The sequence below is a fragment of the Polypterus senegalus genome, chromosome 15 (assembly GCF_016835505.1).
Source record: "Polypterus senegalus isolate Bchr_013 chromosome 15, ASM1683550v1, whole genome shotgun sequence".
NCBI lineage: Eukaryota > Metazoa > Chordata > Cladistia > Polypteriformes > Polypteridae > Polypterus > Polypterus senegalus.
In genome coordinates, this window is record NC_053168.1 from 126,124,197 (window position 1) to 126,150,751 (window position 26,555).

The 26,555-nt window shown below is 41.8% G+C and overlaps 1 protein-coding gene across 1 annotated transcript in view; it reads left to right on the forward strand.

Annotated features, from left to right (window-relative positions):
* Window positions 1–26,555, forward strand: part of LOC120515530 (fibrocystin-L-like) — a 137,983-nt gene that overhangs the window by 1,166 nt on the left and 110,262 nt on the right. The window contains 11 exon segments of the mRNA XM_039736591.1: window positions 7,699–7,782; window positions 8,356–8,500; window positions 9,891–9,972; window positions 13,582–13,639; window positions 15,320–15,413; window positions 17,644–17,717; window positions 18,683–18,725; window positions 19,542–19,612; window positions 21,552–21,662; window positions 23,429–23,518; window positions 25,554–25,819. Of these exon segments, the coding sequence (XP_039592525.1) occupies window positions 7,699–7,782; window positions 8,356–8,500; window positions 9,891–9,972; window positions 13,582–13,639; window positions 15,320–15,413; window positions 17,644–17,717; window positions 18,683–18,725; window positions 19,542–19,612; window positions 21,552–21,662; window positions 23,429–23,518; window positions 25,554–25,819 (1,118 nt within the window).

Below are 26,555 nucleotides of genomic sequence, written 5' to 3' on the forward strand. Positions count from 1 at the left end.
CTTCATTTCCATTATTTGTCTTGAATTGTGTTTTCGTGATTTTGTTCTATGCTGCTGTTATAAAGTTGATACATTTCCTGTGGAGTTATTAAACTTTCAAACGTTTTCCTGGTGTGTTTTTTTTTTTTTTTAATTTTATTGATTTTATTGTAATCATTCCATACAAATAGATCAATTTTTACAAAAATAGGATTGGAAACAAATCAACCCCCACCTCTGAGATAGAGAGCATGGCCAGCAGAGTAAAACATAAAGCTAGTAAGAAGAAGTAAAGAGATGATTTAATAAGTCTGTGATGGGATTTGTTCCTGCCTGGCGCCCTGTGCTGGCTGGGATTGGCTCCAGCAGACCCCCGTGACCCTGTGTTAGGATAATGCAGGTTGGACAATGACTGACTGACTGACTGACTGAATTAATAAGTGAATTAAGATAAATGGAGAAGAAAAAGAAATGGGGAGAGAATCTGCCTCCTCAGTGCTTTAAATGCTTATTCTAAAATGTCATTGATCAGATCCTGCCAGATTTTGAAGAAGTTCTGCGCAGATCCTGTGAGCGAGAATGTGATTTTTTTCAATTTCAAATAGGAGAGTTAGGATTCTTCCAGTTTAGCAAAATATGTCTACGTGTCAATAGTTTAGTGAAGGCGATCAGAGTTTGTTTGTCCTTCTCCACTTGAAGCCCCTCTGTGAGCCCACCAAGCACAGCTGTTGGTGGGTTAGGAGGGATTGGGACACCAAGGCTGTCTGACAGGCATTTAAAGATTTTGGTCCAGAATGACATTAATGTGGCGCAGGCCCAAAACATGTGACCCAGCGAGGCTGGAGCTCGATTGCAGCGTTTGCAGAGTGGATCTCGCCCTGGAAACATTTTGGAGAGTTTTAAATGAGACAGATGTGCTTGATATATAATTTTGAGATGAATAATTGTATGCTTTGCGTATATGGAGCTTGAATGAATTCTCTGCATTGCTGCCTTCCACTCCATTTCTGAGATGTTGAGGGAGAGATCCTTTTCCCATTGTCCTCTTGGATCTTTGAAATGGTTTTATATACAGTATTGCAGAAATGCTGTCTAAGTCCTCGAAACTGAGCAATCCTGGGTTTTAATTTTAATGCACAATTGTTCTCCTGGAACCCTAACTTATAAGAATGTACTTATGAAAACAAATGAGGAAAATCTCTTAAATTGCTTAATAGATAGATAGATAGATAGATAGATAGATAGATAGATAGATAGATAGATAGATAGATAGATAGATAGATAGATAGATAGATAGATAGAGTGAAGGGTGTTATATAATAGATAGATAGATAGATAGATAGATAGATAGATAGTAGATAGATAGATAGATAGATAGATAGATAGATAGATAGAGTGAAGGGTGTTATATAATAGATAGATAGATAGATAGATAGATAGATAGATAGATAGACAGATAGATAGATAGATAGATAGATAGATAGATAGATAGATAGATAGATAGATTGTTGGTTTTTCTAAAGAAATGTAAAAATTTGAAGTTCCAAAAACTGTCTTTCATTTATTTTGAAACTGAACTAACACATTGATTCAGATTTTAAACTTAACTTTAAAAATGTTTTGTTTGGGTAGATGCAATAATTACAAATCCATTTTTAGTGATTTTAAATCCTTTAATCGCCATATACAATTTCTTGTATTAGGAATTTGTCATTTCTTGGATACCCCAACTTACTCTCCAAACGGAGATAACATTTTGTTCTAAATAAGATTATTCAGTCATCAGTCTCCCTGCCTGCTCAGATTCTTCTCCTCCCATAGCCATGGTGTTCAGCTGTCTTTGGCCACATTGAAGCTGCGTGCCATCGTCTCTGTTGTCTGATTTGACGCAACACTTGAATCCTACAAATTGCCCCCTGGACAGCAGCGTCCCCGCTCGATTAGTTAAGGGGGGTTTTGATTCGGTCAGACCAAGTATTGTTACCTTAATAAATGCTAGCTTGATTTCTGGTTGTGTATCTTCTGCTGCCTCGGGACACGCTGTGGTGCAGAAACAAAATCTGGGCCCTCTAGTGTGTCAAATTTCAGGCCAATTTCTAAACTGCCTTTTTTATCTAAAGTCTTAGAAAAAGTTGTCCTAATTCAAGACATTTCTGGATGAAAATAGTATTGTGGAAAAATTCCAATTCAGATACAAATCTTGGTTTTAAAGGTTTACGATGACCTCCTCCTAATGCTGGAGATTCTGCCATTCTTGTACTGCTAGATCGTACGTCAGCTTTTGATTCTTAAATCCCACCCTGAACAGTATGTAGGCATCCAAGGTGATGCCCTGAAATGGTTTAAATCTTATCTAAGCAATAGGAGCTTTTCTATTCACTTGGGTGAGTTCTCATCCTCTGTAGGTCCTCTTACTCGTGCAGTTCCATCCTTGGATGAGTTCTCTTTGTGATATCCATGTTATTTTTAGGTTCCATTGTTAACAAGTATGGCTTCTCCTTTCACTGCTGTGCTGATGACGTTCAAATCTATTTGCCACTAAAATCAAAGCGAGACAATACAGACCCTCCATGCGTGTTTGACTGATTTTAAAACCTTGATGGCGCTGAATTCTCTTAAACTAAATGAGAATAAAACTGATCATGGTGTCAGAAGGTCTCTGATGTTGCTCTTGGACCCCTTGCCATACACGTATCATAAGGAGCCCAGACGTGATCTGTGACAAACAGATCAATTGTGAGGTTAAATGAAGCTTTTTGCAGCTGGCACTTTAAATTAAAGGCTTTTCTGTCTTTCAGTGCTCTTGAAAAGGCCAGCCAAGCTTTTCTAACGTCTCATTTGGACTATTGCGGTTTTTGTAGGTAGGTGTTGATCAGGTCTTGTTACGACACCTACAGCTATTCTACAACTTTGCTGTTCGCTTATCGAATGGCTCTAGTAAGTGTGGCCACATTTTACCAATACTGGCCTCACTTCCTTGGCTTCTGGTCTGTTTCAGAATTGATTTTAAAATTCTATTTCTTGTTTTCAAATGTTTGAATGGATCAGCCCCGTCTTGCCTCTCAGAACTTCTTTACTTGTATGTGCCAACAAGAGCCCTGCGGTCTACTAGTCCGATGCTCTTCGTTGTGCTGAGGTCGAGGATGAAGCAAAGGAGGAATCGGGCATTTGCTGTGGCTGCTCCTTTTCTCTGGAATGGCTCACCTTATTATATGAACTCTGCCATTTTAAAGTCATCATTTAAGTCTCATTTCTTCTCGCTGTTTTTTGGCCCTGCAAGAGGTTGACATCGTTTGTATATGTCGGCTCCTGTAGATGCATGATTATCAATATGTATGTATGGCTGTCGGTATTTTGAGTTTATCGTTTATCTAATGGCTGGTTATGCTTGCAGTTCTGTGATGTGTACATACAGTTTATTTGAACTGCTTCTTGTACACCACTTTGGTTCAGTTCTGGCTGCTAAATAAAAATTGCCTTATAAAATACTAGCAAAATACCCGCACTTCGCAGCGGAGAAGTAGTGTGTTAAAGAACTTGTGGAAAAAAAAGGAAACATTTTAAAAATAACATAACCTGATTGTCAATGTAATTCTTATAGGCTTACTTTAGTACTGAGAGTGAATTTGATGATTGTAACGAAAAGGCAGGAGTCACCAGTAGGAAGACGTGAAGGAAGGCCAACAATAACAGGCTTGTAGCGGTGGAGTAAAGAAGAAGGGAGCAGTGAGCATGACGAACAGATGAGGAAAGTCAGGAAGTGAGTGAGGAGGCACATGAGTTAGGGATGCCGTTAATGTGTATAGGCAGGGAGCCAACCACGTGGTAGGTGTGCAGACAGCGGCCGTACGCAAAAAGGAAGGGGGACCGGGGACGGCCCTTGTGCGTCTCTGCCGTGAAATAAATGTTAATGGAAATAAGGAATGAAACCGCCAAAAGGAGAGGTCAGTTCCGAAAGTTCCTCACAGCATAATGGTGAGAACCACCAAAAAGAAGACGTTATTTTTGAAAGTTTGTTACGGGGCACGGCGCAAAATGAAAAATACTTAGCATTTGTAAGTACAGTGTAAGGGATGAGCATGGGGAAATTTGGGCTTCCTACGTTTATTGGAAGTCAGAGAAATAGTAAGGACGGGTTTCCCCTAACTAGATATACAGTTTAGGGGGTACACCCATTTCCCCCCTTGGGTGCTACAATAGGACATGAAACATACCAAACTTTTGTAAGTACACTGCAAGGAATGAGCACATGGAATTTCAGCTTCCCACCGATATGGAAAGTGAGAGAATTAATGAGGAGTCAGTGAGGGCTTTGCCTTTTATATGTAGAGATTATTTTAATACATAACACTAAGAAGTGCAGGTCTGAGACAATGGGCGGCAAAGATGAAGCTGGTTTGCAACATTTATTACAACAAAGTTAAACAATATATAAAATACCGAATGGGAATTGCAGGTTGTAACTGAACAAAGAGGGGCATGTATGTTTATGTTGCATTTTCTCACAAACTCAGTCATTTTCCTTTTTCCTCTCACGTTATCTAAAAACAGACGCGTGTCTTCCATATGTAAAAAAAGGATGATGAGGGGGTCTAAGGCCATATTCCCTCTCCTCGTCTTCTGGCAAATCAGATAGCAAATCAAATTTCTGAAGGGCCTCCTCAATGTCGTCTTTGTCCACCGACAGTAATGGAGGGAGCGAGACTCAGCCCCTGAACACAGACATGCTCTCAGCACACCGCTTCTCTGCCTCGGGAAAAGGCTGAAGGATTCCGTGTTGCTTTAATAAGTTTTATGAAAAAAAGAGAAAAGAAATTCTTTAAATGGTCATCATAAAACTTATAGCCTTTTCCTCCATATTTACAAGCAATGTAAGAAAAGGGAGAGCAAAAAAATAATGTACAGTATATATTCTGAATTTGTTACACATTATTAACATGACTGCATTCGATCTCAGATTCTACACGTCTTCAAAGTTTCTTACAATACACTATTATTAACACAGCACACAATGCATTTCAAACGATTTAAGGCCTTTAAGAGTTGTAATTCTGTGTCAGAAGACGTAAAACAGACTTTTAGTCTTTTGGGCTTTGACTCCTACTGGCTAACAATTAACAGAATGCATCTGAGACGAGCACAAAGTCTTTTTATACATTTCAGTCACTATACCATAGGCATTGTAAGCCAGCATTAACAAAACGTAATTCATCTTTTATATGGAAGTTTATAAAATGAGGTGTCAGTACCTGCTCATCAGTGCCCTTATTGGGCCACTAGAAATTTGGGGGTAGGTTGAAGCCCCCCATTACGCCCCTGTGGACAAACCTTTAATGTATGGTGGGCTAGAAGATGAGAACAAGAAAGCTGGAACCGAATCTGACTGGGTGCGTATGTAGCAAACCCATCGGCGCGTCACAAACCTGTCATCACCTCGTCATGGCTAACTGGCAAAGTGGTGAGGAAGCTCTTAAACAGCATATGAAAAGAAAGAAAGAAAGAAAGAAAGAAAGAAAGAAAGAAAGAACAAATATGGCTGCTGATTGTACTCTGTATGCATAAAACCAACAAGGTTTAGAAAACAGGATTTAGAATCTGATCTCAGTAACAAACTACTTGTAACGACTATGCCACCCATTTTACAAAACCGTTGTCAGTTCCTGGAATGCTTTTGTTGATTTATTTATTTATTTATTTATTTATTTATTTATTTATTTATTTATTCTTCTCCCTGCTTTTGTGGTGTTTATAAACTGGTTTATCAGGTTCTGCCTCTCCACAGAGCAGACAAAGATGGCATAGATTTTGAGCCATTAAACACAGCAAAGTGTTTTTTGTGTTAAACGTGTATGGGGCAGAATTTCAGGAATTTAAATAGACGCTTATTAATGATGAATTTGCTGATTATTTTTTTCCTATTGATTATAGATTACAAGTTTAGTGGAAAGAAAGCTGAGGAGTAAACAAAACTACACCAATTAAGATTCTGTCACTGACTAAACATGATACTCAGTCCTTTTCTTCGATTAGATAAACTTTATTAATTCCATTTAGAAGTTCAAAATGAATCCCATGAGGCAATTCTTATGTTACGTTTAGCCAGCGACGAGGTTTCATCAAGTCCTATGATCGGCTGAACTCTTCTTTTCATTTCATCTAAAGAAGAAGTCGCTCTTTACGCGTCTCCGAATGTTTCAGTTTGGCTTGTAGACTTGAGTCACAGTTTCTCGGATTACTTTTGGTTAAGTTTAGGGTTAGGGTAGAGTTGCTCCATTGCAAAGTGGATTATATAATTTGTGTTGTCTGTGAAATAACACGAGGTATCAGGATGCCAGAGAGTGACAAGGTTCTGCGTGTTGGTCGGAGATGCAAGTAAGAAGTTAGCCACTGTCGTCTGTACACGTTCTTAAGATTGGTAGTCTTTGTTCATTTTTTGTAGCTTTTTCTTTACAGATTTTTGATCATTATCTGTCCAATTAGCATGTTTGAACTTCAAAGAATCAAAATATAACACCAGTGTTAAATTTTATGGTGAGATGGAAGAAAACAAACTATGTACCATCCTGCCAGCTTTCCATGTTTATTTTATTATCCCACCTGTTATTGGCTAACTCAATAGATTACAATATGCAAGCTTTTGGGGCAGCTCAGGCCTCTTCTTGAGGTGAGGTGTAAGGTTTGTTGTAATCTAGTCCATTAGCCAATTAAAGGCGTCGTTTTCCTTCACTTCTCGATAAATGTTGTAACCACAAGGTGGCATCACGGATCCCCAAACTGCTTCAAATAAAAGCAAATAAGCACGGATTCTGTCCTTCCGTCTCCAGTTGAGTTTTGTCCACTGTCTCCCAACTAAGTGAGGAGTCAGGCTCACTTCAAAACTGCCCGGGTCATCCAGATCATACAGAAACCTGGGCAGCTTTCCCCTGGCACACTCACTGATGGTATCAGAGGAACGGCACCACCTGTTCTTTGGTGGAGTGAACTGCTCCCGGTATGCCCATTCGTCAAGCCCATCCATTATGCCCAGGGCTCATCCTTAAACCTGGCCAAGATGCCTGTCCTTCCTCTCCGGGCACCTGCAATGGCTAACACAGCCAGCACACCACTCTCCGACTGTTCCAGGGCACCATTGGTTTTAGGCAGTGATCGCATCAGCCACTGCCATAGCCATATGCCCCAGAATCACCCAGCAACGCGAGACATGTGAAGTCACTGGAAAGACCACATCTAAAGAGCACTGCATGCTATTCCTTTGGATAAAAACGGCATTGATGTCCAAATCTAATTCTTTTTTAAAGTCTTCCCGCTATTCAGACTGGTTTGTTTCTTCAGATCTTTGACCGTGCCTTAAGTTTTGTACTTGACAATTGATCTGCTCAAATTAAAAACGTAAAGACCCCAGCATCATTGACGATCCAATCTCCTGATCCCTTTTATAGAAGAGTCTCAAGCTGAATCAGGATGCACACATCGTCAAGTAGCCAAGGAAAAGAATGACTGGAAGGAAATGCGTTTTTATAAAAGGGGGAGAGACGAGGAATGAGCATCGGGACAGGCAGAGGTCAAGGCACCAAAACGACAACGCCAAATCAAAAATCAAGGCCAGAAACCCTCAGTCGCTCCTCTCTGGGTCCTTTACCAATAATGCTTGTGGTATAAAAGTGTTATTTGATCCAATAACACGCAGATCCTCTCAGGCTTTCTGTTTTTTGTTATCAGATTTCCAAGTGAGACGCGTCTACCAGATTACGCCCACAGGCGGGGGCACAAATGGAGCAGTTAAAGTCACCATATCTGGACGAGGTAAGTTACGTTTATATCATCCTGCACAGAAAACAGAATAAAAAGGAATACTAACAAAGTTTTCAACAATAAAAACACCTTTTCTACATGGCTGGATCTCACAAAAGGGCTAACGCTTCTAAACTCTTTACGGTTTGGGTTCTGTTAAGGTGAGAACCTAGAAGGTGTGAACCCAGCTCACAGGGTTTCTTGGTCATGTTTCCCACTTCTCTTCTCTCCTCAGTTGTATTTTCCATTTTTAATTCACCTCAGTTTTGATGGAAAGCCACCTCACTGTTTTCTTTTTTGCCCAATGCTGCCCCCAGTGCCACGTACCACAGTAAGAAGATTCACAAAACATAAGAAATGTGACAAACAAGAGGAGGCCACTCAGTCCATCCAGCCCACTTGTTTAGAGAACAGCTAAGCTGTCCCAAAATGGCTGGGTGAATCTTTACGATCCCCCTGCTGGAACGTTCTCAAACGGGACAGTGGAGCTGTTAAATGAAACTCTGAAGGTTCATCTTAGTCTCTGAACGGATGGACAGATTGAGCTCTTCTTTTGTAACGCTGTTTGTTGTGCTCTTTGTCTAGGATTCGCCCAGGCCAACCAGTTTAACTACGGCCCAGGAAACGAGAACCTTGGGAACAGCGTCCTGATGGTTTCAAACACACGGACCGTCCCCTGTGATGTGGAAAAACAAGAGAGTTACTCAACGCAGATCACGTGTTACACCAGGTAACCCACCGGCTAAGCCTACCGATCCAAGTAGTGCTGAGGAACAAATTACAAAAGAGGAGACATCACTTGAAATACAATTAGGCTTAGACCCCGAAAGATTATAAGTACTGATATGGTTATGTAATTTTAAAAAATACCATCAAAAATGATACCACACTGTACAAGATTGGAGAGAAGAGCGTCTGGGCTGAGGGAACATTCTGGAGCTTGGGGGTCCGAGCTTTAAGGAGAGCTTGAAGGAGTTGAACCTTCACAGCTAACTAAACAGAATGAATTCTGAATAGAATCCCAGTTGTTACTTTGAAATAAATTCTGCAGTAAGAACACAGGGACACGGTTGGAGACAAAGATTTCACCAAAATGTTAGAGATGATCCAAATGTTAGCTTGTCTGTCTCTACGGTGGATTCAGTCGCCAGAGCCCTTCTCTTACTGCACACATTATTGCCTTGTAGAATTCATCTACCATTTGAATCTCCATTAAGTGAGTTCTGGCCAACTCCAAGTAGACTAACCGCTCTACCGTAAACACCTGATTGATGGAGCACTGCTCAGATGGCCATCCTTCCCACAGGTTCTCCCATCTCAGCAGAGGACTTCTGAAGCTCTGTTAGAGTGACCACTGGGTTCTTGATCACCCTAACTGACCAAGGTCCTTCTTTCCTGGTCACTCAGTTTGGCAGGATGGACAACTCTAGGCAGAGTCCTGGTGTTTCCAACCTTCTTTCATTTCATGATTCTCAAGGTCTCTGTGCTCTTGGGGGCTCCCAAAGCTTCATAGATGGTTTTTATCCCCTTGTACTGACATTTGCCTCACCAGAATTGGATCACAGGGGTCCACAGGGAGCTCCTTGCACTTATGGCTTGGCTTTTATCCTGACATGCAGTGTGAATTATGGATCTTCTATACACAGATTCATGTGTGTCTTTCTAAAAAAGGACCGTTCAATGGGCCTCGGGTGAACACATCCCAAGGAGAATTAAAGCAAACGGGAGTCACCTGAGCACAACCTGCAAAGGGAAGGAAGGAAAGAGTTCAGTTTTGGATTTTTAATAAGTTAGCAAACCTTTCTGAAAACAAGTTGTCACGCGGGGTTATCGAGTACAGATTTAGGAGCAAAAATGGCAAACGTATCCATTTCAAATGAACTCTACAGCCCAATAAAGTGCAGGAAGTGAAGGGGGATCTGAAGACTTTGTGAATCCACTGATTGTGCTCTGCAAAGGACAAAGCTCTTGTGAATCGAAAGAAAAGCGTCCTATAATTTGACCCAATAAACACCAAAACTCATCACACATTCTGGAAAGATGGAGCAGCAGATTGTTCTTTCGCAGCTCCTTCTGATTTATGTTTCTTTTTTATTTTTATGATTTTGCCATTTTTTTAGGAGCATGCCTGAGGATAACTACGTAGTAAAAGTCAGCGTGGACGGCGAGCCGATTCCAGACATCAATACTATCTGGTTTCATGTAAGTACGGCGTGTGTGTCTTCCTTTAATAGTTTGCTACATCGGAAAGACAAAGCAGACGTACTAACGGAGAGCCGAACGTCAGTCTGCCGATCACGTAACATTTCCTGCTGCTAAATAATTCCCGATCATTGTGATCAGCGCCGACGGCACTCGTGTAGCTCCTCTCCAAAACACATGACTGCCACCTCGGGTCAAACGTGTCTTCAAAAGGGTGTTTCTATGGAGCAAAACAGAAGAATTTGATTTTTTCGTATGCAGTGTTCAGATTCAAGAGTTGTGACACATCCAGAACCCATTATTGCCCGTATCACATACGTTTTGGCTTACCTTATTTTTAACGTCTGTTTATTTACATTCTGAGCTGCCATTTTATTTCCAATTTCTTTCACGGTTGCCAGTCTTTTGTTTGTTATGTGGGTTTTAAGTTCATGGGGCCCAAGTTTCCAAATTTGTGTGTTAGCTATTGAAAACCTTCTTAGGGAGTTAAGACTTTACGCATGTTTCTTTTTAACATCAATTTTTATTTTCACGTTGGGCTTAGCCAATCGTTCATTTTCTTGGTATTGTTGTAGCGGCCACGCGACGCTCAGAGTCTTACAGTTTCAAAATGGTAAACTGGGAACGAACCCAGCCTTGACTTGGACTGCACACATTCACACACAGACAAGAAGCCTAGCATTTAAATGAAATCATTTCAAAAGAATGTATGGAATTACCCATGAAATGAAAAATCTTTAAACAAATAACTCACATGCAGAAAGCCACCCAAATCCACCCTGATGGCAATAAGTGATTACAGAAAAGGCCAAGAGGCAACACGCAATAAATGGTAAACGCAGAGCACAGAACGCAGTGCCAAGCACAGGCCCGCACAGAGAATGACTTTGATTTATCCACAAACTCAGGTTGCTGCGTTTGTGTTTAAGAATGGAGATATTACCCCCCACTTTCACATTTCCTCTACTCTACCACAGATTAGCCTCCAAAAATGGAGACACTCCAGTTAAAAAACACTCTCCAGAGGCCTGGCGTTGCGGTGTGGAGAGGAGAAAACAGACTCTGATTGTGATTTGCGTTTATTATGTGGCCCTGCTCATTGCAGCGTCTCATTCCTCGACTGGTCACTTTTCATGGAAGACGCCATATTCCAGCATTGCGGGCGTAGAAGAGTTCCTTTCCATGGTGTTTAATGTGTTTGCCTACCCATATAAACCTAAATGGTGCTTTGTACAGTTTGAATGCTGCACACATGCGCCAAAGGCAAATCATTTAGCGGGAGTTTGAGTTCGTGTAGGCAGTGTTACCTTTCTGTCAAGGAATTTCCACCAGTGAACTCATTATCAGCAGAGGCAAATGTCTACATCATCTGTGTTGTTTAAAAGTGCCATCTTTAAATGAAATAAAGTAGTGTGAACGTATCCTCAGACCAAGTCTGACCTTTCACCCCTTCACAACCGTGACATCCCCGCCATTCACCGCCGATGAAGTTGCACAGCAATGTTGTGACTGCTTCAAATTTTCATGAGCGTGAAAAACAAGATGACGTTACAACAGATGCAAAATATTTACCACCTATTTAAAATGGTATTCTTGCTGGACAATAATGACATAAAAGGATTGTATTACACAAAAACGCCTCGTGTAGATAAAAGGAGGTACAAGGAGAGTTCAGCAAAACGTACAAACAATGAGGACCAGTCATGACAATGGCGCCACCAGGCTACCGCCATCCGAGACTCTGAGCGTGCCAAAGGTCTTTAGTGAAAGGAGCTTCGAACGAACAACTCATCCTTTGACTGACTTTTGATTAGCGTTTTGTTGTTGTCAAAGATTCGCGTTTATCCCACAGTTTAACGTCTGACTCTGCGGAATCATCTCCTGTTTTATTCTTGCGATCTGACACTCTCTGTCAACACGATCACAGAAAGAAAAGTGTCCTTACCAAAATGAAATATGTCCAAAAAGGCCTATCCTTCAATATATTACATCATATAAGTACTTCAAATCCCAATTTTTAAGATTCCATTGAAAGTCTATTGTGACAAATGCATTGTGTATAAGCCATGCAATGTGCTGCGTGTGCAGACCTGGGGCCGGTGGCTTTTCATCTCTTCGCCGGATAACATTGAATCCCTGCCATCCTACTAATTCAAACTTAGATTATTACTAGCAATAGCAGGATATTTAAAAATATATTCAAAAAATGTGTCTCAGAGTGTATTATTCCTAGTATTTTAAAATATATTAAGAAATATACCTTTTGGAAAATATATTCAAGAAAGTCTGAATTTGCAGCAGGCAACCCTAATTTGGGGTGTTAGTAGAAAATGTAATGATTAACTTTAAAGAAGAATTGTCGCATTCATTCCAATATATGCTTCAATTTAAATGTTTAAAGCCTAAATATTGTCAATTTCTCCTTTGCCATGGAGGTCCACAGGGGCAAGTAAAGGATCCAAAACCCCAAATATCACCCTATTCCTAATCACTGACCGTGAAGTAGTCTAAAACAAAAGGCCAGACACTCGTGTTTGAAATTTCAACACTCGTGAGGGTCACTCTTAGAGGGCTGGCACCACCGGTAAAGAATCAAACTTCAATAATAGGAGCAACAATACCCCACATGCCTATCTTATTTCAAAGTTTTGTGGACCCCTGGAGTCGGTTGACGTCACACACACAACTTGAAGTCTTTCTTATCATTTTATGCTAAGAACACCTACTGGCTTCCTCTTCTTTACAAGGATGTGATTTTCTGCACAAAATATGGAGTCTGAAAATGAGGGGTTTTCAGGTCTACTGGAACAGAAATAGGAGAAGCTCCAAAACGCTCGATGTCCTGCATAACTCGACTTGAGGACGCATCAAACGCTGTGTCACATGTGGGGGGTTTTCTCGAATCAGTGAGCCAGGAAGCACCGGACAAAAATAAAATAATTTCAAGGCGTTGAGAAGTAATTCTTATGAACACAATATACAAAATCAGCAATAATCGACATATTTTACCATTTATTCCAGTATACTGCAAAATATTGTAATATATTTACCAATAAAGTATTTTATAAGACATTGTTAAATATATTTAGATTTTTAGTAGTATTTCTTAAATATATTTTCCATATATTTTATCGAAATTTCATTTCTTTAAGGATATTAGGATTTTGGTGTCTGCTTTGTATAATTTTGTATAATTCCTGAGATCTGACATTTTTTTTGAAATTCCAATTTTTTCTTTTTTTTTTGGACCGCTTTGTTCACCATTTTGTTTTCTGGTTTTATATGATCGCCGTCATTTGGGTTCTCATCATTAGGACCGCTTCACGTGTCATTAGGGCGTTGTCCTCAGAGGTCATTGGGTGACAACACAACAGAGTAAGAGGTCATCTGGGATTTTAATCCCTTATCTGAGTGGCGGATTCAAAACACTCGTTCAAAAAGAAACGTCTTCTCTGGTTTTTAACTTTTGACCTTGAGTTTTTTTTATCTAGAACTTTTATGTTCCCTCGTCTCCTGTCCACACTCAGGCATAATAAAAAGTCTATGCTACATGAAAGCTTTAATTAAAAGTGTAACTTTGTAACCCCTGACCTTTTTTATTTTTTCCAGTCCAGAGGTTATCAGACTCCAGTGATTCAGAGCGTCACACCAGTAACCGGATTGCCAGGTTTGGACTTCAGAACGCCTTTTATCATTTGTAATAAGTTTTCCTGGCCTGGGGAATCATCTGGATGAGAAGTCACATCAGAGTCGATGTTGTTCGGGTTGAGCTCGAGTTCCATTTTTTTTTCACGTTATTTAAATATTTTGTAATTGCTTTTGCCTTTTCTTTGTGTTTATGTCATGTTTTTTATTCATATTGAGCTTGTGTATCGTTTTGTAAAAGGCCAGTCAGGGGTGTTTTAGTTTTAACTAAACTAAACTAACTCCCCGTGAAGGAGGCGGGGCCACCTGATGATGCAGTGAGGGGGTGTGGCCCATTCACACTTTGGTGTTTTGCTACCGTTCTATGACTTGTTTTAGCACTGAATCATTAAATGTATCAGTGATGCTTCTCAATTAATAAATTACTTCTAGTCCTTCATGAAGTAAACAACATCCATCCCCAATCGGAACCCCTAGGTGAACACTGACCACCAGTTTCAAAATATCTTACGCTAATAACTGTTTGTTTAATAATATGTTTCCATGAGCAGATTGCACACAGCGCTCTTCTCGGCTTGGGCCTGACAACGATCAGCGCACCACATGTGCTTCTCGCATGCCCAATAATCACAGGCTCCTAGTGTCCTAAACTGGGCAGATTAAATGTACCCCTCAGCACACGCAGGGTTAAATGTATACAACGTATGTGCACCACCGTGTACGATATCCCCTTCCTCACTAGCTGCTTTATAGACCACCAGATGATGTTGTACCGACTGCAGCAGACAGCAGCAGTTTTTAGAATTTTTACATTTCTCATTACTCCAAGCACTTTTTTCCCCACATATCACTACTTACATGCTTATCGACATCCGTATGTAATCCAGGGATTTTTCAGGATGCTGCTGGAGTTCTTCAGAGAAAGTCCAGATCTGTCCTCTCGACCCCGATATGTGCGCTCACAACGCTGACGACACCTGCTCTTCAGGGCTGTGACCTCCGGGATTGAAAGCACTAACGTCATGGAGGATATTTGGGAAACATAACAATCGCCTCACAACACGACACAATGGAAATGATGTCATTTATAGTTTCCTTATAAAACGCTTTGGAGAAAACACTGGAAAATGCTTGAGAAACGCCAGAAAAACTCCTGAAAAGCACCCAAAAAAGCCAAAAAGCATTTGAAGGCATTAGAAAGCTTGAAAAGAGCTGGAATGCTGAAATGTGAACGGACCCCACGGAAGGAGAGGCTTTGTTGTGCGTTGTGATTATGGCTTATCGTATGCGCAGGCTCTTGTGATTTTTGATATTCTTTATGAATTCCCTGGATTTTATGCTCTGCTTTCGTTCAAGGTCCTTTTGTTGGGTTTGTGTTCTTTGGTTTGTTCATCTTTATTGTTTGCCATTCACTGTTTATCCTGGTAGCATTGGCCAGGAGGAAAGACACAAATCTGCAAGGGGTGGTAGACCATGGCAGGGTGGCACAAGCTCACCAGTTTAGACTCATCGTTTAGTCTGACGTGCACATGTTTGGGAAGGAAACCTGACTAAGCAGGAAAACAATGTTACAGATACTCAAGGAAAAAGTGTAGACTCAACAGTTAAAATGGCCGGGCCGGGACTCTGACCACCACGCCAAGCTTCTCTATGAACCAAGGAGACTGACTGTGTATCCTTGATCCTTGTGCTTCTTCCACAGGGACACTCATTACAATTAGAGGAATGATCTTTACGGATGCATACGGCAGCTCTACTCAAGCCAGTTCCAATGGCAACTCTGCCAGGATTTCAAGGTGAGAATTTCCTGATTTATTGATTTTTTTTCCTTCACCTTCCGTTCCTTTTCTGTTATCTTGAATTGTAAGTGTTGATCTTCCTACGTGTTTAGAATGGTTTGCATGTCTGTATTTATATTTGACTTATTCTGCCATCTTCAAAATAAGCACACATTGTGGCAGCTGTCACTTGAGACTGAAAAATGACATGAAGTGACCGGCCAGCTCCCCACGTCCTCTGTTTTGTTTTGCCTTCCCTGACATTTGGCTTTAGGCAGTTTGAAGTCCCACAACTTGCCAATGGGAGTGTTTAATCTCTCCTCTCAGATTCTGAGTTTATATAAACACGACTGGATTGTTTAGACTCTGGGCTGTTTCTGCACAGATCTTTGGTTTTCATTAGTGACGATCGTTGAAATCCACCAAAGTGTTTTGTGCAGCAGATTTCTTGGGTTTGTTGATGACTTTTTTCCCAGCGCCCCATGATGCCATGTTGGATAAGGATGTCACTGGTTGATCTGTGCTGCCTGATTTGCATTGAACATGTGCAGAGCTTTCCCGCTCGTGCTGCTTCCCGATCTTCTTCTTGCACGCGTGAGTAATTTATGCCGCATACATGTACAGTGGAACCTCAGCTCAAAAACGTTTCGGTACACGTACAAATCGGTTTACGACCAAAGAGTTTGCCACACTTTTGCCTCGGTTCACGACCACACACTTGGTATACGAACTTGCCAGTTTCCCTTTCGGTTTGTACATGTTCAGTGTCTCCCTGTGCATTTCCTGTGCAGCGAGCGAGCGAGCAAGAGAAAGAGAGCGACACACACACACACAGGCGCGCGCGAGAGAGACACACACAGGCACTTCAGGCTCACGAAAACAGACACACGCACACACGAAATAGAGAGAGAGCGACACACACACACACAGAGAGACGCAGGCACTCCAGAGAAAACAGAGACACACACAGGCACTTCAGGCTCACGAAAACCACGAAAGAGAGAGAGCGAGTGAGCGAGAGATGGAGGGCTGGACGCATAAGGGAGAGAAGGCTTGTTTTTGTTTTCACTTCTGTTCACAGCGATCTGTTCGTAGCGTGCATTGTTGCAATTTTACTTTTCTTGGTGGTTTATTAATTTACAGATTTTTCAAATGTTCATTTTTTTTCCCTGTGCTTAAAACTCATTAAAAAAAAAAAGTGTTTGTAGCAAGCGGTTCCTAGCACTATAGCGCCAACTATTGCTGTGTTAGTTTTTTCTGTTGTTCAAGGTTTCCTCAGTGTTATTCAATGTTTTTATATTTAGTTTACTATTACACTGTGCGTTCTAGGGTTTAATTAACTATATTTGTGCTTAAAAACTAAAAAAAAATATATATTTACATACAGTTCGTACAGTCTGGAACAGATTAATTGCATTTACATACAATCCTATAGTGGAAATTGCTTCGGTTCACGAGGTTCCACTGTATACGTGACGTCATTTCCCTATCGAGTCGCCAGAGAGATAAGGGATGTGGAGTACTGTGGACTTGGAGTTTAATCTTATTAGAGAATGGTGCACAGTGGTGTAGCAGATAGCACTGCTGTCTCACAGCTCAGGTCACGTTTTTGTCGATAATAATCGGTCCAACATCGTTGAGAAGGAGTTCTCAAGCCCTCAGGGTCACTGAAAAAGGCTCTCTCACCATTATAATCCACTCAAACCTAGCTCAGTTTCTTCTTCCATATTGAGTTTGCCAAAATCCTCGAACATTTCTGAGTTTTCACAAAACTTGATGTGAAGCAACTTCTGCTCTTTGTCTAATCCAGCCGCACAGCAAATTTTCAGGGATGAATTTTGTCGAACAAGGTCACTGGTGAACCCAGCAAATCTACTGTTAAAAAACGCGGTGGCAAATTTTAATAAACCAACAAAAAGGAGGCACGTGCCAGTACTGTGCCACAGTGGCCAAGGTTATCTGCACCCAAAATTCCAAAATGTCCTCTCTTGTTCTATGATTTAAAAACAATGTCTGGAACAAACCCATTTTGTCTCCTCATGTGCTTTAACACTGTTATTGCTAATCAGCCAATGAGAGCGCTGGATTTTCTGTTTCAGAGTCTACATTGGAGGAATGCCATGTGACCTTCTGTACCCGAATTCTGACAGACGGTACGACGTTTTGTAATTAGCTTTGAATTTCACTTTTCTGGCTTCGAGTGGTTCAGGTAAACCGTCTGAATGATCTCATTGTCGTTGTCCCACAGCTATGGAATTTCTCTGGACTACCAGTGGAGCCAATTGGGCACAATGACTTGCAGAATAACAGGAACTTATGTTGGTAAGAATCAGTAAAGGTCACGGGTAACGTGGTCCTAAGATCTTCATAAAAATCTAAACCTAAAATCTAGTATCAATTAAAGAAAAAGTATAACATGACTGAAACTTGAAAGTAGACCTTATGAGAAGAACCTGGCACTTGGAGACGACTGGCCAGTGACCACATCGAGACAGTGGGCAGCAGAAGACCAACCGAATGTCAGGTTATGTAGCGCCCTGACGTGTGCAGTACAAGTCCCAGCAGATTATGCTTAACCTCTGTAACTCACTAGCCGGGCCTCACCTCGAGTACTGGGTGCAGTTTTGCCTTTCAAGTTACAAAACAAAAAAAAGAAGAAAAATTTTAATTGAAAATTAATTCATTATTAGTACTGTAAAATGTATACATATTCCAGTACAACACATTCATTCTTACTATGCATGAATATTTATTACTTATTCACAAAAAACAAATAATGAGTACAAAACAGTGAACCAGTCCACTCTGGTGACTTTTTTTTAAATTATTTTTTTATATATTACTTATTTAGTGATTTTATATCTGCTGTATCTATTTCTATCCTGCTGTTTATATTCTGTAAAGCACTTTGAGATACATTCCTTGTATGAAAATGTGCTGTAGAAAGAAAAATGTTGTTGTTCAAAGTGAAGTCAAGAAAAAAAGGACCCCTTTGATTGGCCAACTGAACGGATTACAATATGCAGGCTTTGGAGTGGCCCCCTCAGACCCCTTGTTCTGGCAAAGTGAGCTTCTGTGGGAATTCGAAAAGAGCTGCGTAGGAGTGTAGGTGACCACGGGGAGGTCTGGAACATCTTAGCCTTTAAGGCTCCCAAAGGCGTTTTCATCTTTATCATCGTTAAATTAACAAATTCAAAGAATCTCTGAATGCTGAATACTGTTAAGACATCATGCTTAGCTGCTTAATGTGAAATCCGTGACAATAACACTGTGTTCTGTGTTCACAGGCCACCAAAATGTCAGCTTCACTGTAGATGGTCCATATGGGAGGTAAGCTCTGATTTATGATTTCATCTAAATGATTTTTGAGAAAGAATCAGTGGTCAATGTTAGGTCTACTCCTAAATCTATCTATCTATCTATCTATCTATCTATCTATCTATCTATCTATCTATCTATCTATCTATCTATCTATCTATCTATCTATCTATCTATCTATCTATCTATCTATCGCAAGACATCTGTCCTCCACATTTTGAAACTTCTGTCCTCCATAAATCAAAACGCAAGGCCTCCCTACGTCAAAATTTATATCCTCCTGACCTCAAAACCTTTTGTCTTCTTTTCATTGAATCTTCTGTTCTCCTCATCTGAAATAACCACATTTCTGATTCAATTATGTGAATATGAAACAAAAGGCAACACAAACCCAGATGAAGTTCTCAGAAGGTACCAGTAAGTCATATCTTTCTTGAATGTGCCTTCAATACAGCTCTCTGCACTTATCTCTCCAGGCCCTTCCTTGCTGTCACTATGACTTCCTGTCTCTCTTTCTCTCTTTTTGTCCTGGAGGTCTGGGACAGGCCAGCCTGGTTATGCCCTTGCCCTGGAAACTTTTTTGTCAGTTGAGTACCACTATTAAAAATGACCATAGTCATGTCAATAAACCATGAGACCTGAATCAACTATCCAAACTTTGTTGAATCCCATGAGGTGGCTAAACAGCCCAGCAGGCCACCGATGTCACGTCCACGAGTGTCTGTTGTCTTGTGTCTGATGCTACTGGGATTTGTGGGTCGGTAAAAATGCACTCTTGTTGTATTCCAGTTGCAGACTTACGCCATGTTAACAATTTCCCACTTTCAGGAGTCTGCCAGACGTGAGCACCTACTTTGTTTCATCTGCAAATAAACTGGCGATGTTTCAGACTTATGCAGGTAAGGAACGCTGACCACTGAAAAAGTGCAGGATTCTTCTGAATTAATGGATTTTAATCCTTTATTTTCTGGTTAATATGTTTTGTATTGCACAGATATACAGATTATATACAGTATATAATACTAGCCATGCCCCACGGCTTTGCCCACGTATTAGTGAAACAGGACAGTAAGGAAGGCCCTGCCCGGCTCCCTACTCCTGATGTCATGTTTCCCCCTCCCCTCGGCCCACAGCCTCTGTCTCAGATTATCTCAAATATATCGCTCCTGCAAGCAAACTCTGATACTTAGCAGAATGAGAGAAGTCTCAAAATCAAGCAGAATGTCCAAGCAAATGATTGAAAAAAGCCCGATCTAAATCTGTGAAGCAGTTCTCTCGTTCGCTAGCTAAGCGGATGTAAGGTATGCCCGGGGCTGGCGCGTGAGTGAGGAGGGCACCGCCTCCCTCCCTTGGTCTGCTGAGTCTCTCTTGGGTTTGTGCAAATAAATCAGAACCACAAGCAAACTCTGATACTCGGCATGATGAGAAAAGATGCAAAATTAACCGGAATGTTCAAGCAAATTATAGAAAAAACCCGTTCTAAAGCCATTAAGTAGTTCTCTCGTGAAAAGAGGACAGACAGACAGACATTGGGTTTTATATATATAGAGAGAGATATATCGAGTGGGTTTTTTGGCTGGCACAGGAACACAAGAGTATAATTTACAGGGGACATTTTTGTTGTTATAAATTTGTATCTTCATTTCATGGGTGTGGCACGTGATGTCACCACATTGTTGGTATAAAAGTTGGCAGCAAGTGCAAGAAAAGAGAGACAAAGCAGGAAAAGGTTTAGGGATCCACCCTGTATATTGTGACAACAGCCAATCAAATATAAGTAACACCAGAGTAGTTTCTGAGACTGACAGACTAGAAAGGTGAGATGGTTGAACTTTATAGGTGGTGGGCAGGAAGAGGCGGGTCCATAAGCAGAAGTGAGGTCAGAAGGAGGGTGTGGTCAGGAAGGTGATGCGGGAGCTGGTTGTACTTTCGTTGGGCTTTGTTTCTGACGATCTGTAGAAGAGGGAGAAGAGACATCAGTGCACTTCATCAACCCCTGGCTCCGCGTCTTGCCCTCAGTTAACCCGCACAAGCGCACGCGTGTGACACGAGTCAACAACTCAAACAATAAGAGGGAGAATGTGTGCAGATGTGTTCTTAAGGACATTGTAAAAAGTAGGGTTTAGTTTGATAACTGTTTGAGCCGGGTTTATGTATTGACTTTAGTGATCGTGTGTTTCAGAACTGAAAAAGCATTAATATTATTAGCTTAGTGTAATCTTTTATTCATTTCTGTGGCCGTTTAGGAAGATGTTGACATTCATGGGGTTTTCCACCTGGGAAAATGAAATGTTGATGTCATTCTCTTTTTCTCTCTCTCCGTTATTACACAGCACCATTTTGTTTAAGCATAGGCACCACTATTTTCGAGATTTGGCGTTTCCCTTTCCTATGGGGATGTAACCCCTTGGTCCTCCGGGAATACACGTACACTGATGTGATTAGTGTGAAAACGTTTAATGCGTCATTTACAGACCTGAATTATCTGAGATCTGATTATCCTAGCCTATCCAGGAAAAAAGGAATCATATTCAATATATAGCAGAATTAAAATAAAATACTTATCACATCATATTATTGTATCATGAACCAAATATTGGGATAATATCGTATTGTGAAATTCCGGGCAAGCTAACCAGAGGGGCAAAAAGAAACACCTGCTTCCAGTCACAACATCCAGACGCAAGTCTACGTTTTTTTGGAGTTCACGTCTTCTTAGCCCCCTTTTCCCTCTCATATTTACTGAATAATAATTTTAATGAATTAATTCAAATTCTGGCCTGGGTTACCACATTCCTAAATGGGACCTTCTCATTCACTATAATCTTGTCTTCCTAGTGGTCACCAGCATATCGCCATCAGCAGGAGGCTCAGAAGGAGGCACCATACTAACCATAAAGGGCCAGTACTTTGATCAGACGGACGCCCCCGCCAGAGTGTTAGTTGGAGGTGAGTGTCGGCGTTTACATGGCGCTCATTTATTAGACTCATTTGAAATGATATGCTGTACTGCTGGGGCTATTCTCGAATGTGAATGTACTGCTAGGGTGGGCTTTTGAAATTCTGGTTTGGGCTTATTTTGTTTTTTCTCCAGTAGTGTTGACCTTGTGTACCTAATAAAATCAGTCAAAGCCAAGGAAGTGACATGAAGTTATCAGGAATATGCATGTGACCAGCAGAGGGGGAGCCACAGCACCCCAAACACAACCTCACAGACACAGTCCCCGGTGTACAACTCACTCTGTTTCATTAAGCACCTTTACAGACTTTGTCTCCATTCACACGGCGCAGTACAGCACACAGCAATGTCCTTCTTCTCCCCCTTACTCTTCCAAGGCGAGGGTTGTCCAGCTCCTCTCCTGACTCCAACTCACCCGGATGAGGCAGAGCTGCTTCTATTCATCCATGACCCCGGAGTGCCTCTGGTGCCACAAGCCTGTCCATCGGAAGCACTTCTCGGTCAGGAGGAAATCCCATGGATTAGGGACCAAAATCCCTTTAGTGAATCCCAGCAGGCCTGCCTCACAGAACTACAGCTCCCAGCATGCCCTGAGGGTATCTGTACGAGTACCATAACCCAGGGAAGTCACCAATTTGTGTGTGGGGTAGGTTGCCTCCCTCTGTCACTACATTGAACTGGTCTCCAAAGCGGTTAAAGATCTTTGATCAAGTTCTTCCGAGATGCCAGCATATCCACTTCGGCCCTTCTCCTGTAGGCAACAGAGACCACCTGGCCTATTTATTGAACCATCTCAGCTCAGACATCAGCCCATGCTTGCCATCCATTACTAGAATAAAATTTATTTTTTATTTAATGAATATTCAATTTTATTAATTTGTATATCAAATCATGTCGAGTAACAAAAAGAAAACCCGTTACCAAAAAACAGAATGAGGCAAAAGGAAATTTGAACTGTGGCAAATGGCTGGGGCTGCTGCCCAACTGGAACACCCAGGAGGACCGGGAGGTGGCATGTACGTCCTCCGGGCCACGAGGGGGCAACCACCCTGGATCAGAGGAGGACCACGGGAGAAGAGCAAGGAGGCTCAAGCCTATTTGGGCCCGTGGCCACTGCCAGGGGGCGCCCCGAGTCTCAGAGGGCCCGGGAATTGCTTACTTCCGCCACACCCGGGAGGATGGAGGAGAATCCCTTCAGGGACACCCGGAGTGCTTCCAAGTGCTCTCCTGATACTTCTGACACACCAGGAAGTCGCCAGAGGGAGCACCTGGAGCACATCCGGATGAGGATAAAAGGGCCTGCCTTCCTACAGTCTGAGAGCTAGAGTCGGGAGTGGGAGCGGGATGAAGCTCCCGTGGAGAGAGGAAAGGCGGTCCGAGGACATTGAAGAGGATAGCCCGGAGGAAAGGAGATTGGGGCGAATAGCCCAGTGTACTGTGCGGGACTGTGTTGTATTGAAGAAAATAAAAGTGTGTATTTGGATAAAGATGCGGTGTCTGTCTGGTGGTGTTAGGGCATGTCTCACAGCTTTTTGAATCTTCAACACAATAATTCTCAGAATAATTTTAGAAATCAAACATTCTAAATGTGTCTATTATTACATAAACATTAGGAAGCCCATTCTCTCTGCAAATGAGCCCCTCCATTACTGTGGACCTCATAAGATGTGCAATGGCTGTCACTTCCACAGGATTATTCATTTATTCCCCCCTATAAAGTATTTCCATGATTTTTAAATGGCCGTGTTCTCCACAGGTCAGAATTGTCCCGTCCTCAGTGTCTCTGACAGTCAGATCACCTGCCGAAGCCCCGCTCAGCCGGATGGCAACAGGACCGTCTTTGCAGGTGAGTCACCTCGGAGTTGGTGCGCTGATGCTCACTCCCTGTCCGTCATTTGCTTGTTATTGTTATTTTCAGTTGAATTTTCCTTTTAATTCATTGATTTTTTTCATTACACCTTCTTGTGATCCTCATAACTGATGTGGCAGAACTCAAGACACAGTTAGGCAGTGGAATTGTTGTAATGACACCAAGTAAACTCCATGTCCACCATCGTCATTTTCCTGCCCGTTTTGAACATTTCACACTTTTGCTAATCAAGCCTCTCTCTGTTTTAGATTTGGAGTCGGTTTTGTAAAACAGCTTCTTAACGTTTACAGTGTAGTCAGCGGACGCTACGCTTGGACTATTTAACGCACTCGTGACCCTGCATCTGGAGTCCTGTGTGCAACTCTGGTCACCAATTTACAAGAAAGACATAGCAGCACATGAAGCTGTGCACCAGAGAGGAACCAGGAGCATCTCAGGACCTGTTAGGTTATATCATTAAAAGTGTTGAACGTAAATCCAGGGAAGTTATGCTAAGACTATATGATGCAGTAGTGAGACCACATCTGGAGCCCTGTGTGCAGTTCTGGTCACCGCGCTACAAGAAAGACAGAGCAGCACCTAAAGCTGTGTAAAGGAGAGCATCCCAGGACTCAAGGACACGTCGTACTGTGACTGACTCAGAGCAGAAAAACTTTTTAGTCTCGACAAGAGGAGACCACCTGGGCTCCTAATCCTGGTCTTCAAAGTTCTCAAAGGCATCGATTAAGCAGATCCAGCAGATTTCCTTCAATGATGCGGTGAATCGCATACTCGAGGACACCTAGTGGAGACTAAGGGAATATGCCTTTAGGAATGAAGCCAGGAAGCAATTCTTTACTCAAAGAGTTGTTGGAGATGGGAACAAACCACAGAGTAATGGAGTTGAAGAAGAAACCTGGAACCACCTTTATGAAGGATCTGGATGTGACAATGGGACAGATGAGCAATTAGCTAAATAAAGAAGCATTAAATGGACTGAATGGTCTCCTCTTGTTTATCAGCTTTCTTTTGTTCTTTTATTCTTATGTAGTCCTCAAGTACAAAGGCACCTGGTGCGTGGGAAAACAGAAATGATAAGGATGTGAATAAAATGAATGAGGAAAGACAAGAGGCAAAGTGTGGGATGGGCAGAGAGCGAGGAGAACCAGCTGACAAAGTGTAACTCAAAGCAAGAAGCAAAGCCAAAGAAACTTCTACGGGTTATGATCCGGGGCTTATGTTATTTTTTTATGGGTTCCCCTGAACAAATATTGACAAAGTAACTGGGTGTTTTGAGACCCAAAGATTTATATTATGAAAATTTGAAAGCGTTTTTCTACGGACTTATGTGACGTCACCATGGAGACCCTATATAAGTCACCCAGTGCAATTCCACAGAATCCGACCCCATTTGTATTGTGCTTTATTGTCTACCTGGTTTAGAAATCTGCTCTGATTGTTCATCTCTGAGCTTTGATTCGTGATTCTGCTCAGCCTGATCCTCATTTTTGACTTCAACTTGTCCCTGACTACGTTGAACTCCCAGTGCCAATCACCAAATCCATACTGTCACTATTAGAGTCAGTAAACTTGGCAGCACCTTTCAGACCGGAGTCCATCCTGGACTACATGTATCCTGTTGTGAAAGGCCATTGGGACCCACTGCAGTTCACCGCTTGGACAATGACTGGGGTGGAAGATGCCAGGACAAAACTGACAGCGCCCTAAGGGTTGGGTTTTTTCGGTTCCTACACTGCCTTCAACAGATCTGCATGTCATCTTCTTACCGCTATAATCGCTTCCTCTCACACCAATGACAGAGCGAAAGAGTAGCAGAAGCAGAGATCCAAAACCAGGACTCTAGGAGCTGTGTGCTGCCATCTTATATAGGAGCAGTGCAGCTACCTTGATGCTTTGGTTATGACCTTTGTTACTAATATTACATCTTTACCTGATATATCTAAAAGTTTTCATTTGCATATTTCTTGGAATCATGAACCTTTTTCCTCCATCTCATTGTTTTTTGTTCCAGGTGGAAGGGGCCTGAAATTAGAAGTCTGGAATAAAACCGCTCCACAAAAGCTGGAAGACATCATGGCGTACAATGAGAGCACACCCGGCTATTACACCACGTGGCTCGATTCAAGCTCTTACAGCTTTCCTTACAATTCGGACAATTTTGCTTCCCGCCTTAGTGGCTTCTACGTCCCAGCGGTCACAGATGATTACAGGTTCTATGTCAGCGGTGTTTATAAGGCGGCTCTTTATCTCAGTCAAACTGGGCTTCCCAACGATAAGGTAGGAATGACTTACCTAAATGAAAGCAAATCAATGTAAAACTGTCACGCGTGTGGGTCTGTCTCACTCATAACTGTCACACCTGCTCCTCGAACATCACTGATAGACCTATTTAATACCAATGTTGTTTTTATGTTAGAACATTAGACCATTAGAAACAATCAGCCCAACAAGCTCATCCATCCTACTCATCTGGGTTTAACAAAATAACATCAAGTCGAGGCATGAAGGTCCCCAAAGTGCTACTCTCCACCACATTCCTTGCTTGTTTACTCCATGGCTCTCTGGCTTCTTTGCGTATAGCAACACTTTGTAACATTAGTGTGAAATCTGAAGCTGAACAAGTTTCCAACCGGGTCCCTTTACTCTTGTAAAGATGGTGCGATTGCCCTCTCACTATCACTTCACATCCTCTAATTTTCAACCCGAGTTTTTTCTTCTGCTGTTCCAGTTTTTCCTTACGGATCACAAACTGGAGCAGGGGTGTGTGTGTGTGAATGGGTCCTACAGCACCCTGTGGTCCCATCCATGCGAGGATCCTACTTTGGGTTTGATGTTGCTGGGATAGGCTCCAAAGCCCCATGAGCACAAAACAGAGGTGCAGTCTGAGAAGGTTCAGCCGTGTCATGTTTACATAGGTACAGTATGAGGTTACATTAAGTGAGTAGGGAGCCCCCTAGTGGCTAAGAGGCTCGAGCCCAAACCGCAAGGCAGGGATGACCCTTACTGGGGCATT